General features: G+C 32.9%; 1 protein-coding gene and 1 long non-coding RNA gene across 2 annotated transcripts; one reads left to right on the forward strand and one right to left on the reverse strand.

Annotated features, from left to right (window-relative positions):
• Positions 1 to 283: 283 nt before the first annotated feature.
• LOC111716541 (histone-lysine N-methyltransferase SETD7-like) lies at positions 284 to 8,443 on the reverse strand (the record flags this gene model as incomplete). Its single annotated transcript, XM_023492029.1, has 8 exons — positions 8,303 to 8,443; positions 7,563 to 7,606; positions 6,805 to 6,902; positions 5,705 to 5,861; positions 3,822 to 3,984; positions 2,193 to 2,316; positions 1,148 to 1,257; positions 284 to 326 (listed from the first exon to the last, which is right to left on the reverse strand). Coding segments are annotated over exons 1-8 (880 nt in total), but the record flags the coding sequence as incomplete, so codon positions are not given.
• Positions 8,444 to 17,657: 9,214 nt separating this feature from the next.
• Positions 17,658 to 19,593, forward strand: LOC111716543 (uncharacterized). The gene is made up of 4 exons (XR_002768523.1): positions 17,658 to 17,698; positions 18,602 to 18,680; positions 19,284 to 19,343; positions 19,424 to 19,593. It is a non-coding gene; the product is annotated as an uncharacterized LOC111716543 (long non-coding RNA).
• The last annotated feature ends 2 nt before the right edge of the window (positions 19,594 to 19,595 follow it).

Genomic DNA, 19,595 nt, shown 5'->3' on the forward strand with positions numbered 1-19,595 from the left:
AAAATGATTGCACATGTCACGTTTTTTACTTTTAGAATGGCTGCACACGTAACGTTTTACATGTGGAACGGTTCCACACGTCACGTTTTTTACTTGCAGAATGGTTGCACACGTCACGTTTTTTACTTGTGGAATGGTTGCACACGTCACGTTTTTTACTTGTAAAATGGTTGCACACGTCACGTGTTTTACTTGTAGAATGGTTGCACACGTCACATTTTTTTACAGAAAGCGATTTTTCAGAATAATTTTTTCTTGTACGGTTGTACCGCTGTTTACTAACCTGCTCCCTGTATTATAGAATCTGCAACGTAAACTGTCTCCATCTTAAAAATTTAAAGAATTACTTTAGAAAGTTGAAACTTGTTATATTTACATTGGGTTATAAACAACATGCTTGATAAAACTAATACCAGTAAAAAACTTAATAAATTTTTAAAAGCATTTTTGAGATTATATCATTATCTAAGTGTTAACTGTTTACGAAAGAAAGAATGTAAGATCATAATCTATTAGTTCCCTAAGGCGGACTTCCTTACAGGTTTTTTAGTTTAAAAAGAGTAGAGTCAAACGGGGAATAAAAAGAAACCTTTGATATATATAAAGTGTTATTGAAAGATAAGCGGGATAAAACAAATGTTGTTCTGTTATATATAAGTGGGATTCCTGGTTATAGTGGGACTCCTGGTTATATATAGTGGGATTTCTGGTTATATATAGTGGGACTCCTGGTTTTATATATCAGGACTACTGTTTATATATATTGGGACTCCTGGTTTTATATATCAGGACTACTGTTTATATATAGTGGGACTCCTGGTTATATATCAGGACTACTGTTTATATAGTGGGACTCCTGGTTATATATATCAGGACTACTGTTTATATGAAGTGGGACTCCTGGTTTTATATATCAGGACTACTGTTTATATATAGTGGGACTCCTGGTTTTATATATCAGGACTACTGCTTATATATAGTGGTTCTCCTGGTTATATATATCTATAGTGGGACTTCTGGTTATATATAGTGAGAATCCTGGGTTATACATAGTGGGACTCCTGGTTATATATAGTGAGAATCCTGGGTTATACATAGTGGGACTCTTTTATAACAATTTATGTTAGATAAGAAGATTAAAGCTAACCTCATAGGGATCCTGGAGTAGAGGTTGCGTGGATATATTCGTCCTAGTTGAGATATCTTCAGTGTAAACTAGGTTCGGAGATTTAATCAGGAATTCAACTCTCATCAAACCTAGAACACAGGCAGGTTTCAGGCAGACAAAGAGAATTATTTAAATCTTGAAATCCAAAAAGTATTCACCTATGAAAAGAATACAACAGAAAAAAAAATTTGTTATGCGCTAATAATGCTTTTCTTTAAATATTTTTAAAGGTTTTTAACGCATAAAATATTTCAGCCATTTCTTGTCAGACTGGTCCTGCTCATTCCAGTTCAACTACATCTTAAGCCATGATTTAGGCTATTTGTTGTCAGACCGGTCCTGCTCATTCCAGTTCAACTACATCTTAAGCCAGGATTTAAGCTATTTCTTGTCAGACTGGTCCTGCTCATTCCAGTTCAACTACATCTTAAGCCAGGATTTCAGCCATTTCTTGTCAGACTGGTCCTGCTCATTCCAGTTCAACTACATCTTAAGCCAGGATTTCAGCCATTTCTTGTCAGACTGGTCCTGCTCATTCCAGTTCAAGGATTTCAGCCATTTCTTGTCAGACTGGTCCTGCTCATTCCAGTTCAACTACATCTTAAGCCAGGATTTAAGCTATTTCTTTTCAGACTGGTCCTGCTCATTCCAGTTCAACTACATATTAAGCAAGGATTTCAGCCATTTCTTGTCAGAATGGTCCTGCTCATTCCAGTTCAACTACATCTTAAGTCAGGATTTAGGCTATTTGTTGTCAGACTGGTCCTGCTCATTCCAGTTCAACTACATCTTAAGCCAGGATTTCAGCTATTTCTTGTCAGACTGGTCCTGCTCATTCCAGTTCAACTACATCTTAAGCCATGATTTCAGCCATTTCTTGTCAGACTGGTCCTGCGCATTCCAGTTCAACTACATCTTAAGTCAGGATTTCAGCTATTTCTTGTCAGACTGGTCTTGCTCATTCCAGTTCAACTACATCTTAAGCTAGGTATTTTTTTCTTAAACGATTGATCTAGATTTGTACCTGACTCCAGAGATAGACTGCTTATAGTTGCAGGAGATGCTGAAACCATCCTTCCTTCTCTCCACTCACCAGCTAGTCCTACTCTTAGATCAGGATACAGATATCCACAGCCAGATCCATCTGCCTAGAAATATAAGATATAAATATCCACAACCAGATCCATCTGCCTAGAAATATAAGATATAAATATACACAACCAGATCCATCTGCCCAGAAATAAAAGACATAAACATACACAACCAGATCCATCTGCCTAGAAATATAAAATATAAATATACACAACCAGATCCATCTGCCTAGAAATATAAGATATAAATATACACAACCAGATCCATCTGCCTAGAAATAAAAGACATAAACATACACAACCAGATCCATCTGCCTAGAAATATAAAATATAAATATACACAACCAGATCCATCTGCCTAGAAATATAAGATATAAATATACACAACCAGATCCATCTGCCTAGAAATATAAGATATAAATATACACAACCAGATCCATCTGCCTAGAAATAAAAAAACATAAATATACACAACCAGATTCATCTGCCTAGAAATATAAGATTGTTAACACAAATTCGAACTATAAGGAAGACGATTGTACCAACTCAAATGCCGATGTTTATTCTCAAGATGTGTGTATACACAGGATCCATTTCCGCAATGAAGCACACATGTAACCCTCGCTCCTCACCCCTCTACACCTCCCGGTACTCAGTCAGCCGAAAACACTTGAGATGATCACAACTCAGTCTCAGAGAGCTACCCTGGCTCCTTCATGTTGTTAATATAGATACTTAAGCAGCAGCAGACGATGCCTGCCTACATCCAGCCCATCAAAATGTTCCAAGAGTTCTAACTCTCCTCCACAAGAGGATACTCACCCACTCTCCTCCACAAGAGGATACTCACCCACTCTCCTCCACAAGAGGATACTCACCCACTCTCCTCCACAAGAGGATAATCTCAACTCTAAAGAGTTTACTAATCGAACCTGGAAATATTGTTGGGGATTATATATCCTACGAGAGCCTAGAGAAAGCAGAAACCTGTTGTTACAGTTCTAGTTGATCTGCACTACCAACATGAAGTTCTACATAGCTCACATGAAGTTGCTACTGATGTTTGTCAATTTATAGTTTCTTTATTCATTTTTAACCAACCAATTTTAACCCCACTTGGGAAACTATTTCAAAACTTTCGTTTTTATTAAATAAATGTTAGAAATATCCATTTAGATCTCTTTTATTTTATTATATTGACTTTTAAAGTCAACAAAGATATAAATATACACAACCAGATCCATCTGCCTAGAAATAAAAGACATAAATATCCACAACCAGATCCATCTGCCTAGAAATGTAAAATATAAATATACACAACCAGATCCGTCTGCCTATGAATATAGAATAAAAAAATCCAAAACTATATCCATCCACCTAGAAATAAAGAATTTAAATATTCACAACTATATCAATCTGCCTAGAAATACAACTTTAGTCCTACCTGTTCTCCTATACTTCTCTAGTCCTATCTTTCCTCTTCTATACTCCCCTAGTCCTACCAGTCCTCTCCTGTACTCCTCAATTTCTCAATGTCCTCTCCTATTCTCCTCTAGTCCTACCTGTCCTAGACTATTGCTCTGACAGACTAGAGCTCCTCCACCCACCAGAAACCACCAGGAGAAAGAATCCCTAGATATCCGTCCTTGGTGATATACTAGAAGAGAATCCAGGTAGGTCGGAGATACGTCCTCATCATTTATATTACAGGAATCGTATTTACATCTGAAGTAAACATGGGTTGAGGAGCAATGTATCATCTGAATCATCTATATCTTTTCAACCTACTGTCGTAGTCTTTTGATATTTCAAAAAAAATAATTCTGTTAGAAATATCAAAGGTTTACACGATCATGTTGCAAAGATATAAGGATTATGAAATTTTAGTTTGTCGCAAAGACCCCAGATACTTTATTCTGATGCAAGACAAAACCTTTTGTAATGTTATTCAGGCTGACTGTGCAATTTTTAAAGAAACAATTGGGAGGAGAAATTCAATATATTCCTAATCCTAGTATTTGTAAATAAAAAGGAAAAAGGAAGAAATATGACTTTCGACCCGATAATAAATTTTAAAGCTGTACATGTCCTAAAACTAAACCATACTTTGAAGATAATAAATTTTAAAGCTGTACATGTCCCATACTAAACCATTCTTTGAAGATAATAAATTTTAAAGCTGTACATGTCCCATACTAAACCATACTTTGAAGATAATAAATTTTAAAGCTGTACATGTCAACCATACTTTGAAGATAATAAATGTTAAAGCTGTACATGTCCCATACTAAACCATACTTTGAAGATAATAAATTTTAAAGCTGTACATGTCCCAAACTAAACCATGCTTTGAAGATAATAAATTTTAAAGCTGTACATGTCCCATACTAAACCATACTTTGAAGATAATAAATTTTAAAGCTGTACATTTCTCATACTAAACCATACTTTGTAGATAATAAATTTTAAAGCTGTACATGTCTCATACTAAACCATACTTTGAAGATAATAAATTTTAAAGCTGTACATGTCTCATACTAAACCATACTTTGAAGATAATAAATTTTAAAGCTGTAAATGTCCCAAACTAAACCATACTTTGAAGATAATAAATTTTAAAGCTGTACTTGTCCCAAAACTAAACCATACTTTGAAGATAATAAATTTTAAAGCTGTACATGTCCCATACTAAGCCATACTTTGAAGATAACAAATTATAAAGCTGTACTTATCCCAAACTAAACCATACTTTGAAGATAATAAATTTTAAAGCTGTACGTGTCCCATACTAAACCATACTTTGAAGATAATAAATTTTAAAGCTGTACGTTTCCCATACTAAACCATACTTTGAAGATAATAAATTTTAAAGCTGTACATGTCTCATACTAAACCATGCTTTGAAGATAATAAATTTTAAAGCTGTACGTGTCCCATACTAAACCATACTTTGAAGATAATAAATTTTAAAGCTGTACATTTCTCATACTAAACCATACTTTGTAGATAATAAATTTTAAAGCTGTACATGTCTCATACTAAACCATACTTTGAAGATAATAAATTTTAAAGCTGTACATGTCTCATACTAAACCATACAACTAAACCATACTTTGAAGATAATAAATGTTAAAGCTGTACATGTCCCATACTAAACCATACTTTGAAGATAATAAATTTTAAAGCTGTACATGTCCCAAACTAAACCATGCTTTGAAGATAATAAATTTTAAAGCTGTACATGTCCCATACTAAACCATACTTTGAAGATAATAAATTTTAAAGCTGTACATGTCCCATACTAAACCATACTTTGAAGATAACAAATTATAAAGCTGTACTTGTCCCAAAACTAAACCATATTTTGAAGATAATAAATTTTAAAGCTGTACATTTCCCAAAACTAAATCATACTTTGAATATATTAAATTTATTGTTGCCTTACCTAAATGTTTTAACTAAACCATGTAGAGCTCCCCCTCGCATCATTCCTTTCAACCTGGAACCATTGGAGTAGAATATCTTAACCAGTCCTCCGGGGTTCCCCTGTCTCCAGGTTCCAGTGATATTAGTGATACCCAGAGTATCAAAACAAACAGTACCTGTACAATATAATCCGCGTTATACATTTTTTGTAGATTTAAATTTCACAGAAAAAAAAAATTATAAAAAAGATAAGTAAATTCAAAGTTTAAGTTTCTCTTTCTGAGAGAGAAATATTGAGTGTTAGAATCAAGAAATATTTTGTTTAAATGATAATTGTTTATTGACTGATATTAGTTATATGGTATAGTAGGTGAAACAAATATTAAATTAGTAAACTTTAATAACTTTCTTAAATTCTGGCCACAAACTCAAATTTTCTAATCCCAATTTATGGTGCAAAACTTTGATATTTCAAACTTTGAATGATCTGATCTAACAGAGTTCAAAGTTTGAAATATCAAAGGTCTAAGAATTCTGATGGAAAATATTTTGGGATTAGAGCGTTGTTGTTTTCTGCCAAGAAAGGAACTAAGTTTTTGCTACACGCTCTGATTTCACTATTTAAGATCAAAACTTGAGTTAACACATGTTTTTCAAAAAAGATTTGTAAAAAAAGAGTCATGAAAGATCTGAATTTTTGCCACAAACTGAAATTTACTAATCCATATATCTTTGCAACCTGTTGTGGATAACCCTTGGTATATCACACTATAAATTCCCTTAGATCAAACAGTCTAAATAAAGGAATTGAGTCTTTGGAACAAAATCAAATATTTAAACCTCAATAGCTTTAGAACTCGATGTTCTAAACCTTTGATATTTCAAACTCAGATTATTTGAGCTAACAGAATTCATAGTTTGAAATATCTAAGGTCTACAACATTTGGTTCCAAGAATATAGTGATTAGAAAATCAGAGTTTGTGGCAAAGACTCAATTCCTTTGAAATATCCAATGTTTTTACGCCACCATATTGCAAAAAGTTTGTAAAAAGGTCCTAACAATAATGTGAACATATTGTTCAGAAGGCTTGTGTCAAATTGTCAAATTTACTCTATACCTTTAGAAAATGTTGCTGTCTGGTCTCCCTGTATCTCTGAGACAATGAGCAAATCCGTCCCAACCCTGGCGGAGTCAGCTAGACATGGTTGGAGCAACCTTTTAAAGTTTTTTTTATTAAATTACAGAATTGACCGTAAGGGACTGTTAACGTGATTTCAAGTGACCCTCCATTTGAAGAAGGACATGCCAGATTCACATTATATAAACAATGATAAATAAATACAAAAATCCGCAAGTCACCTTTATAGAAGACAGCAATTGAAAATATTTAATTTTGTAATAGAAAAACTGGGATAGCTCCGTCATTTATCAGACTAAGGTTAAGAGTGAACCTTTGTGAATCTACCTTGCCACTCTATAAATGAAGAATCATTCGAAATAACATTCACAGCTCCTTAGATAAAACATAGGTTATTTCAAGCCTTTTCTTATTTAGATTACTAGGCTTTTAGGTCGCTTCGCGCCTATCTTCTATTTTAACTTTTAATTGTGGCTTTATCTCTGAGTATCTTCTCTTTGTACAGTATAAAACAAAAACAAAAAAGTTTGCGGATTTCGAGCATTTTCAAAATTTACAAAAATTAAAAACGTTTAAACACAAATTTCTTTAAATTCTGATCATTCATAATCCTTCCCTGGGGTCACTTGAGGTCCCACACAAAATCGGTTCAGCCGTTTTGACGTTTAATGGATACAAACACCCAGACAGACAAGCCAAGAATATATATAGAAAAGGGAGATTATTTTTATCCCTACCTGTGAGATCTAATGGTTGGATCCCAGGGTTTGGTACAGATCCTCTAAACCTTAAAAACAGTTTTACTCAGGAAAATTGTAATCTTTTATACAGTTTCTATATTTGGAAGAATTTTTAAGTAAGATTTGATAAGCATTGTTTTGTGTACGTGAGATTTAGGATTAAACTTGGAGATTTTTCTCTCATGGATTTATCTTAGTCATTACTTTTCAGCCAAGAATCAAATTTGATAAAGTCAAAATCTGTTGAGGATAATTTTGCTTTATCTTAAAGGAAAGAAATAGGCATATAACTTATTTCAGGGGTAGGGGGAAATCTTCAAGAATAGCATTTTACAGTATTCATTTTTTTCCAAGTCTAAAGGTAATGTAATACATGTTACCCACTTTTAAAATTACATTTTTATATTTATCTTGCTGTTTACAGTACAGTTTTACATGCTTTTAATTTTCAAGGGTACAGTTCACATGTCTTTCACATCTAACGGTACTTGCATGTCTTCCACGTATTACAGACAATATTAAATGGTTTCAACTTTTAACGGTACAGTATTACATGTCTTCCACGTATTACAGTACAATATTAAATGTTTTCAACTTTTAACGGTACCCTCCCCGAATACCGAACCCCTGTTTATAGGGCTTTTAAAATAATATTCTCAATACCTTAGTTTTCCATCGTTTCTCCAAACTCCAGATACAGTATTCTCTCCTTCAGTAAAATTATAATTCCTGATTACGCTAGCTAAGATACAGGCAAACAATAAAACCAATCCCCGTCCTTTCCCTCCAATACCTCCTCCACATTTGCCTTCAATCCCTCCGAATCTTGCCTTGTAAGAAAGCCAAGATATTTGTTTTCGGAGCCAAGATGCCTTCATGTTTTTAATCTTATGTGAAAATGAGACACAATTAACTGTTTTCGATGTATCAGCTAATAAATCAAGCTATAAAGAATAATAACTTTAATTTTCACCCAAATCTATTCAGAATTTAAAATGTTGTATCTGTTTTGAAAGAGTAACTAACAGAAAACTGTAACTGTTGAAAGTAATAACGGTTCTCCCACCTCTCCTGCGTCCTATCCTACTAAACATCCTACCTGGAGATATCTAATTGTCATCCGTCCTGTTCTATACACCTGGTTTCTAGTCCAGGATATTTACACTTTAATGGAGATGTTCTCGACTCTTTTACCATTTCGAATTTGACCCGTTATAAAAAATACCGGATATTAAAAAAGAGAAGAAAAATAGGAACACTTTAACGTTGTTACATAGAATTAAAGATATATGTCTCAATTAATATTGAAAAAAAAATAAAAACTTTCGAAGAAAAAATAAGTGATTTTTTTGCCTTATCACCCCAGGCTATCCATGAGTGTTCACAAATAATTTCAGCCCACTCGGTCCAGCCGTTTGGCCGGCTAGAGGGAACTATAATGTCTTGTTTTATTATAAAGAAGATATATATCACACCAACTTAAATTAAAATATTGAAAAGAACAAATATGTTTTTATTTGTAATATGAACCGGATAAAAAAAAATTAGATTGTGGTTTTCTATATTGTTGACTTGCGCATTTTTGCCGCATAATACGGGGAGGAAATTTACAGTGCACAACGTTTTTTTTTGATAGAAAAACGTCCAATTCTTCATTGTTACTCAGAGATTGGTTTAAATGGTACTTATGTGAATAAGGCATGCCACTCTGTGATTGGAGGGTTGCTTGAAGTACGTCTATACAGCTATATACGTCTATACACCTATATACGTCTATACAGCTAAATACGTCTATATAGGACACAAGAGAAGAAACACAATTATCAGTCTGCAATAATGATTAATTTGCAGCTATTAATTCCCTCTATGTTAGAGGTATGACCATGAAATCATGAACATATAAACCAGGGGTACACTTCTATAAAAGGGGAGGGAAATGGGGGGAGAAGTCATAAAAATTGTTAAGACAGGGAGGGGGGGCCTTCTTTCCAATTTTTATTTTTATACCTCCTGTATGTACAATTTTTATCATAAGTTATTACTAGACTGCCTGCATATACCCCTACTTGTAAAAATGATAATCCAAGCACAATGGTATATTAGTTAATAAAACTTCTTTATTGAGGTTACATCTCGTGCTTTGAACTAGGATATTTCGTGATTTTTTATTCAGTTCAAATTTACATCCTGAAACAATTTAAATTGTAAATTCGTTTGTAAAGATTTTAATCATGATTTATTTATGATTACTATTTTCATTTTAAAGGGAATGTACTCGTAATTTTAAGTGGCACTCCATGGAAAGATGACCACGCCCGATTCACAATGGTACCTTTAAAACTTTGTCTGATCATGTATCACTTTGATATGAAGGTTTTTAATTTTGAAAAATGTTTATTTTCAACTCGGGTTTTTCAACAAAAGTGACTTGCGCATTTCTACTGCAGGAAAACATATTGGAATCGTCAGAAATAAACATTTTCAAACCTTGAGAAACGACAATATCTTCCACATTATTGATCAGATACAGGAATCGAGGGTACTGCTGTAAATTAGTCATCTTTGCATTGAGGGTCACTTGAAAATCCGCTTACAGTCCCTCTACGGATTGTTATGTTTCCCATCTTTAAAATATTTTTTTCGCGATATTTTTTACAATAACAACTTGCGATAAGGTGCATGCTAAAAAAGGATTGGGGTGATCACTGATCAAATCCTTGCAAAAACGTAGTTTCCCCTGGGACCGCATTGAATGAATTTAAGCTAGGCCGCTGAACAACATCTATACCGTCGGTTCAAATACCGTTTAACGGATTCAATGTTAAAGATGCATATAGATTTGAATGGGTTATTCAGGATTTGAACCGGCTATACGTAGTTCAACGATTTGTTCAATTATTACCCCGGACATTGAATGTATCATTTACTCTCAGACAAATTAGAAACTTCCTTTGATTCTTATTTGTCTGAGAGTAAATGGCATTCCTTTGTAAATATTTGTCAATATTCCTTTGTAAATATTAAATCGATTAAAAGGGGCGGGATTAGACGAAAATTGTTGCATACCAAATACCACCTTTTTACAAAGGAATGATCGTATTGATCGTACTTGGCTTTGCGAATACATATACAATATACATCGTAGACAAAGGAAGTTGTTAAAAAAGCCAAATGAACAAATACTTTTGATTGTTATAGGTAACCGCAAAATTTTGACAGTTATACTTTTGCTTTGAAAAAATCCTGCGATAAAAACCCCTAAAAATGAAAGATTTCGGGAAAAAAATATGCCTAGATTTTATTTTCCCCTTCCCCCTCTTCTCTCTGCATAAATATAAAATTCGAGCTCGTAAAACTTGACAGTATACAAACGTACATCTAAACGTAAACGTACTCAAAAATTGTATCTCTTACACTCTAGCAGTTATCCTTATCTACATTTTATACAGTTTGTTCATGTGGGGATAAAACAAAGAGGATAAAAGGATCACAGAGTTCACAGTAGCTATAACATCTTTGTGATCATATCAAAATAAACAATGTGCGATGGCTCCAAACAAGGTCTTTATTTTTTGTTTCCTTTAAAATTGACCCAGATACGGTGGTAAGCGTTTATATCATTATAATGAAGACGATTTTTTAAAAAGTTTAGTTTGTTAACAAGCTTTTATAGAAATACAAGTTTACAAGTAATTAAAGAAGATCTTTCTTAACTGACGGCTTCTCTTTTTTCCCATGCTCTTTTATACCCATGCTGTTTAAAATTAAGCTTGATATAAATCAAAATTGAAAACAAAAGTCGTCTTCATTATGTTGATAAAATAGCCTACCACCGTCTGATTTTACAGTTTTTTTCTTCAATTAATTAAAAAGAATTTAAATCTGATCATTTCTTTTTTTGAAAGCTAACATACTGCGTACCACACAACCTTTTCTAATAGAAGACAATCTCCTATTTTTACTGGTTCACCCTGTAGGTCAAAGCTTGTCACTCAATAATACCTTGAGTTTATAAGATAATGTTTTTACAAATATTCAACTACAGGGTTACCCACAAAAAATGAGACTTCAGAGACGATTGTACGGAATTTGTCTAACCCACTTTTCTTGCATTTTTTTCTGTGCTTAATCATTTAGTAAACCATCAAAATATTTTTTTATTCATCATTTATATTTGTCTAATGCGCGCAAATTTACATAAACAATATAAAAGTTTACAATTTTATACTAATACTCTTTTCTCTCGATATTACATTTTTATGATTGGCAGGGTTTGCCAAAAAACGGATGCCATACAAGACTTTTAGCATGAGTAAAGTTTAGTTATTCAGAGGTGGTTTTCAGAAATGGAGTTTCTTGGTCTAGTGTTTTTCGTTTTCTAAAAATGTAGTATGATGACAGTACTGCAAGGCTAGATAGATTTTCGCACATTGCTTTGAAATTCACACTGGGTTTGCAGAACTTATGCAGTTTCTTTAGATTGGCTTTATTTTATGGTGAGATATATCCTCTTGAGCCGATTTCAAAAGGGTAAACAGACACGAATCTATGTAAGAAAATCCCGGGAAAAAAAGTTTCTGAAAAAAAACCTGGAAATAAAAACTTTTGAAAAAAGTCCGAATTTTATCAAGTCCTTGGAAAAAATGTCACTGGAAATAAAGTCCTGTGTTTTGGATTCCTGGGACTTTTTTCCCTAAAATAGTGTGGGGGGCTGCCAATAAAGTCTCAGAAAATAAGATACCAGGAAAAAAAGTCCTGAAGAAAATAAATCCGAGGAAAAGAAAAACCTAGAATTGTGAATCATACATTTTCACTTGTTAGAGGACTTTTTTCAGACGACTTTTTTGTATAAAATCATACTGGAACCAGAAAAAAAGTCCTAGAAAATAAAGTCTCGAATTGGTAGGACTTTATTTCTGGAGACTTTTTAATAAAAGGACTTTTTTCCACAGAACTTTTTTAGTGTGAAATTTTAGGACTTTTTTCCGGAGACTTTTTTTCCAAGGACTTTTTTGGCGGTTACCAACAGACACATCCCTAGTTGTTATATCTGTGATAAAATCATGCTTGTTCATTTTTTGAGTGTTGGCATTTTTGATATTTGTTTCCAATGGAATAGTAAGCTCAAAAATATCCATTTTTTTCTCCATTCTATCAATAATTACTACATCTGTGTCCGAATTAAATGAATTTGAGCCGCGTCTTAAATCCGCCAAAAACCGGTTACAATTGAGCGCCGGCTTAAATCTTGAAGCAGTGATAACGATTTTAAGTGGAACCAACCATATTTGAACCGCGGCTTAAATTCGGCCTCTGGTTTCTGTGCTGCCACAAGGAGGTTGGGGGAACAGTACCCTGTATGTATAAAATGCCTTATTTTTCACATTAGCTTTATGTCAGATAAATATAAGGTAGTTAAAGTAATAATAATTTTATTTTAAAAACTAAAGATATGTATTGATTTATGTATAAATTTTTAAATTAAATGGTAAAAATTTTAAAGTCATTGGGATATTGAAAAAAAAATCTTGAATAAATGTTGATAAAAAACATTTCAACAAGTCGATGGTAGTGAGGGTACTGGGGAAATGAAAAAAAAAAATCTTGAATAAATGTTGATAAAAAAGTTTCAACAAGTCGGTGGTAGTGAGGGTAGTTTGAAATAAAAAAACAAATTCTTGAATAAATGTTGGTATATAGATTTTCAAAAGTCGGAGGTAGTGAGGGTAGTGGGGAATTGAAAAAAAATTCTTGAATAAATGTTGAAAAAAAAGTTTCAACAAGTCGGTGGTAGTGAGGGTAGTTTGAAATAAAAAAAAACAAATTTTGTTTTCAATTCCCCACTACCCTCACTACCTCCGACTTTTTAAAATCTATATATCAACATTTATTCAAGAATTTGTTTTTTTTTTCAAACTACCCTCACTACCACCGACTTGTTGAAACTTTTTTATCAAAATTTATTCAATTTTTTTTATCAATTTCAAACTACCCTCACTACCACCCACTTCTTGAAACTTTTTTATCAAAATTTTTTCAATTTTTTTATCAATTTCAAACTACCCTCACTACCACCGACTTCTTGAAACTTTTTTATCAAAATTTATTCAAGAATTTTTTTTTCAATTTCCAACTGCCGTCACTGCCTAAACAAAAAGCTAAAGCAATTCATAAAAAAAATAAAGAGGCAGTTTATAGAATTTTAAAGTTGAATTTCTTGCTAATATTTTATTTTTTATAGATTTTTCCAAAAAATTCTGATACTTTTTTAAGAAAAAGATCTGCTAACTACCATACATACCTATGTTTATAAAAAAATTCACCTATTTTTCAGCAAAAAAAGGCATTTTATACGTTCACAACAGTACCTCCCCCTGGAAGGGTATGGGACGGAATGTCGGCATACATAAAAAATCGGTCAATATCAATTAATCCAGTGATATATTTAATAAGATTGTTGTGCCTCCAAGTATATCTTTTTTGGTGTAGTGCAACCTTGCAGCCATTCAAAATTTGGTTTGTAGCTTTTTGTCTTCTAACTTGCAATTCAGTGTCTGCCCGTAAACATAGTTTACAGAGATCTGATGCAGATGTTCCCCATTGTAGAAGGTTAGTTTGTGTTGGAGGGTGTCCAAACAGGAGTTGAGTAGGAATTTCAGTGTACCTTTCTTCAGATTGAACATGTAAGATTTCCAGATCATGTCAGATTTTTCAAGCATTGCCAGGCAGAGAGTGTTTTCGTATGTTCTCTCCAGAAAGTTTCTTTTTAAAAAGATACCTTTTTCACCGACATTTGTTTTCATTTTTTTTGAAGCATAGATTTTTGGACGCTTGGTCATCCCACTCAGGCATTTCTGCTTGACCATAGTTCTCTAATGTGGCTTGTTGACACATTTTTTCTGCATAGTCTGTGATGGAACTTATGCGAAGCCAATTTTTTCCCCTGTCTAATGTAGATTGTAAGGCACAGTTAACTGTTTCATCAACCAGTATTCTTATTCTAGTGTATGCTTGCGTCATAGTTGTTTTGTACAGGGTGGATATTGAAGTGATGTCTAGGCCAGGTTTCAAGTGTAGAGCAGCATTTGTTGCACAGGGTGGTAATCCAGTCCGTTTTTGCACAAAGGATTTTGCACAAACTCAGAATTTCTAATCCCTATATCTTTGCAACACAATGCCGTAGACCTTTATTACTATTTATTATATTATTCAGGGTGGCTAAAATGGGGTAAAGACAATTAAATTTGAATAATATCTCATGCGGGATACCATCAGGGCCTGGAGAGAATTTTAGATTTGCACTTTTTAATATATTTTTTACATGCTTTGGTCGTAGGGCTCACAATTGAATGGTTCAAAATTTGGAGATCAAAGGGTTATTGAAACAAAGGGAAACCAGTTTAAACTGTTCAAGTCTATGTTACTGGGTGTGCTGTATTTTTCCGGGTAGTAGGTGTTTGCAAATACTAGGTCAAAGATTGGTTTCAATTTCTCCTGTAGTAATGATCCCTTGACAGCTAGTTTAGAAAAATCCCAACGGTTTTTGTGAAACATTTTTTCTTGGTGTTTTCTTGGTAGTTTTCAAAAGGAGTCTTCTTTTTTCAACTTTTCTAAGCTCACTTATTGCTTTCAGACAGGAATGGAACTTTTTCCTGTCGACCTTATCAGTGCCAGCTCTGGAAACGGCATTCTTTCTCAAAACTTTTTTTAGATGTTGAAGTTCTGTGAGGGTCTTATTAGGATGGGAGATAAAACCTTTCGAATGATGTTTTTCTCCACAGCAAAAAGTTCTTTGTTTTCTTCCAGAAATTCTGTATGAAGAATGGGGAGCTGGTCTCATAATGTTTCTAAATCTTGCTGGATCGGTACATCTTGATATATGATGGTGAAGAGGAGACAGTTTACGTTTTAGCGATGAATCAAGCACTGATAAATATTCACTATTGATTGATGGAGCACGGTACTTTAAAAGCGTAACTAGGGAAAGAAGAAGATTCGCCATTTTTTATGTTTGTGTTAACAGTTCAGAGTGACAGGTTTGACATATTGTCTAAAGGGTAGAATTTCCATTAACCAGCCATCTAGGGAGCTCACACACACACGTCTACTCGGGTTGACCGACTATACTATTTAATAAACCATCAAAAAAATTAATGAAATATAGAAATAAAACATCACACTTTAAACCGTCATATTTTTGGAGTTTTGGGTCGTCTTTACAGTTTCATCCGTAAATTTATCCCCTGTCTACTCAGTTATATATATGGCCTTAAATTATGCAATTTATAAATATGTGCTGTCGATCCTACATCAAGCAAAAAGGATAAAAATATCTTTGTTTTCCTGTATAAATAATCCATGATTGTAAAAGTAAAAAAGCCTTCATAGTTTATTATAAGCCAAAAGGAATTACGCACAGGCTGCATAGAATTACAAGACAGAGAGAGAGTCTGTTCTACGCCGACTGTGTGTAACTTCTTTTGGCTTTCACCTCAGGGTTATCATGAACGAAAAACCACTAAATCTTAAAAAGACGACATCTAGTGTCCTATCTGTTATTTCAATTAATCTGTGTACAAATATATATGCGGCAGAGAAAACAAAGAGAAAAGACCTAGAGTCTCTTAGGCCTGACATTTTTGTAATTTTTATTTCTGTAGCCTATGATGACACACGAAAAGTGAAAATCAGAAAATCATGCAAAAGTTCTTCGGGAGATGTCAACTTTTAGTATTGAAATGCAAAAAATGGCGCTTTAACTTTATTAACTTGTGTGCAAGTATAAGTATCAGGGAAAAATCTCGATTTTTATCATTCTTAGGCCGGGGGGGCAATTCGACACTTTACACCAAGAAAATTTGGGATTGGAGATCAATGACCTCCATCGAAAATCAAGATTTTGCCGAAAAGTTAAAAATGACTTGCACCCGATGAAATGCTCCGATCAACCTAAAACTTTTACAAAATGCTAATATTGGGCCACGACACCCATAGAACCTATGCCCCCCCGCCCAAAAAAAAAGAATGTAACCCCTTCTTGTGTCACCCTACTGTAAGTGTAACTATGCTTTGAATAAAAAATAGATATTGTTTATGTCATTGTAAATTTGATAAAAATAATTGATTTTTTGCCACAAACTCTGATTTTTTAATCACTATCTTTGCCACCCAATGAGATAGACCTTTGATGTTTTAAAATAAAATTTCTGTCGTGTTAAGTAATTTAAGTTTGAAATATCAAAGTTTTATACAATCGAATTGAGAAAATTTAGCGATTTCTTTCTGATAGGCTATTGAGAAGTGTTTTGAAGTTCTAGTATGTTCCCAGATAAGCTTTTATTATATGTACTTGTGGAGGTGCTTTAGTTATATGTACTTGTGGAGGTACTTGTTATATGTTCTTGTGGAGGTACTTGTTATATGTACTTGTGGAGGTAGGATGTCATAAAGTCGTGTCATTAGTATTGAAAATTGACTGGTGTACAAATATTGAAAGAAGTTGTGTACGTTTTCGATTATGTAAAACTGCAATTTATTGCTGTTGAAGAAAGGGTTTCCAGAACGTATTCTGTAAATGGGACTAGGGTTTTTGTACGGAATTTATCAAACATATTTAAGCTATTACTTAAGTGCATTACTTTTTGCATGTGATCAAAAGTACGCCAAAGTTGCATGGGAAAGGAACTATAATAGTGTCAAATTCAAATTAAGAAAGAAAAAAATCACCAGTAAAAAAAAGTTAAAAATAAACAAATTGTTCAAAATGTATGCAAATTTTGTTCTTCGTATATTATGTTTTGATTTCACCAGATTCTTAAAGAACTACAAAGAAGTTCCTTCAACAAAGTGTGATGTGATTATATCACTGTGAACTAGTATGAGACATCACTGTTATGACTTGTGACCTCGTCGCTATACTCTAATTTTAATTTTACGCACAAGTTTATGAAAAGAAAACTTATTCTTTTACATATTAGAAATTAAAAACATTTTTATTTTTCGTTCAAAAAGAGGAATTATTATTGAAAGCAATTTTCTTTAATTTGACGTTTCAATTGGTAAACATTTAAACAATCCATTACATTCATTTTCAGAAATATATTGTATTATGAATGTTCCAAGAATAACCCCAGGTAATTTAACAGAAATATATTGTACTAGAAATTCAAGGCGCTCCGCGTCCTTCTTTCTAGGCTTTTAGGGCGCTTTGCGCCCATCTTCTATTCAAATTGTGAACATGTTCTTTTTGTTTACATTTTAAAACAAAGAAGAACAAATTTTGCGGATTTAAAAAAAAATTCGCGGATTTTCAAGAATTTAAATTTTTTTACAAAATTAAAAACCTTTAAAACCCACCCAAACAGACAGACAAGCCAAATTTATATATAGATTATGAATGTCCCAAGAATAAACCCAGGTAATTTACCCGAAAACTTTAGGAATCATATTTTTACAATATTTGCTTTTTTATTAGAAAAATTAGTTGAAGGTAGAACATTATATTTAGCCAGACAATTGTTTAAAAATAACAATAGAAAATTTAATGATATCCAGCATCATATTAGTTAAAATTAAACATAAGACTCCACTAGACACAAGAAGAAGGTCAAATTTACTTGTATGACTTTGTGACCTTGTAACTCCTGCAGTTTTTATTTACGCACACATGTTTTTAATGGGTTTATACTATTTTACGTAAATCTCAGTATTTGCGAAAACATATAAATAGCCATGAATATGCGGGAACAGTTTTAAAAAGCTCCATAAAATCATTTAATCAAAAAACTAAATATCTGCAACATTCCATTATCAGAAAGTGAAGAATACTACTTTTGATGAATTCTTATTTAAGGTTTAACTGTATAAAAGACAATAATTTTTGTTACGTATTATAAATTCAAATAATTTTGTTTTTTAAGGGGGTTATGTTTGATGACATTTAGAATTTTAATCAAACATTTAATTTGAATTCTCATCCTTTGTAATAAAATCGGTATTTTCTACATTCGTAACTGTTTAAAGTTTCTTCTTTTTAGGAGTGAAACTAATGATTTTATTGTTTGTTACGATGAGCGGTATCCTCATGTATAGAACATACTGGGGAAAATATAAAAGGTTACATTAACAGATTATACAGGGTGTCCCAATAAACATAGGAATGAAGAGATGACTTGAATATCATCTTTGATATCCGATAATTGATAAATGACATAAAGTGCACCAAGAAAAGATTGAAATCGTCTGAGCTTTCCAAAATAAATGAGGTCTACCTTCTTTGTATCTTTTAAATTGACGGAAATATTTAACATTTGAACAGCTTGGTTGATACTATACAAAATAATGTTTACAAATAATCCCGCATGGAACAAATATGATATAGAAGTCGTCAGTCAAATCACATGTTCATATGGGACACCCTGTAAATCAAACGGATATTTCTAATGATGTATTGTTCTTAAATCCCTTTATTCCAATATGGTAACTAAAATAAACCCTTTGAATCAGATATTTTCTAAGCCTCCAGGTAAAACCATTTTTGAAAACATATCAATGTTATTAATTATTGCGTTTGTTGTAAGCTTGCTAATATTTATTTGACCAAAAGCAGCCTCTATTACCCTCTTCATCAAGTGTAAGTTAGTCTTTGACTCGACGCCTGATACGTTTTAGTTAATGTTGAGTTCAAGAGTGTTCAGTCCTTTAAATTCTTTATTGTAGACAAGTCAGTGGTTTGTTTCCCCACGAACTCGAGCCAATGTTTGAAGAGGAAGCCCCCAGGTAAAGAAAGTCGTCTTTAATCAGACATTAAATGTCGTCGTTTACAATGTGATAATTTGTAATATTTTATCTAATTTCAGATTTGAGTTTGATGGATCACGTGTGGACAAAAAACATGTATGAAAAATAAAAATAAAGATTTTCGTTTTAAGATTTTATAGAATGAGTACTATTGACATAAGAAAAAATATTAAAAAACTATCAATCCTTCAATTAACTTTCATCAGATCAAAATAAACACAAAATAGTTTT

The sequence above is a fragment of the Eurytemora carolleeae genome, unplaced genomic scaffold, assembly GCF_000591075.1.
Source record: "Eurytemora carolleeae unplaced genomic scaffold, Eaff_2.0 scaffold2106, whole genome shotgun sequence".
Taxonomy (NCBI): domain Eukaryota; kingdom Metazoa; phylum Arthropoda; class Copepoda; order Calanoida; family Temoridae; genus Eurytemora; species Eurytemora carolleeae.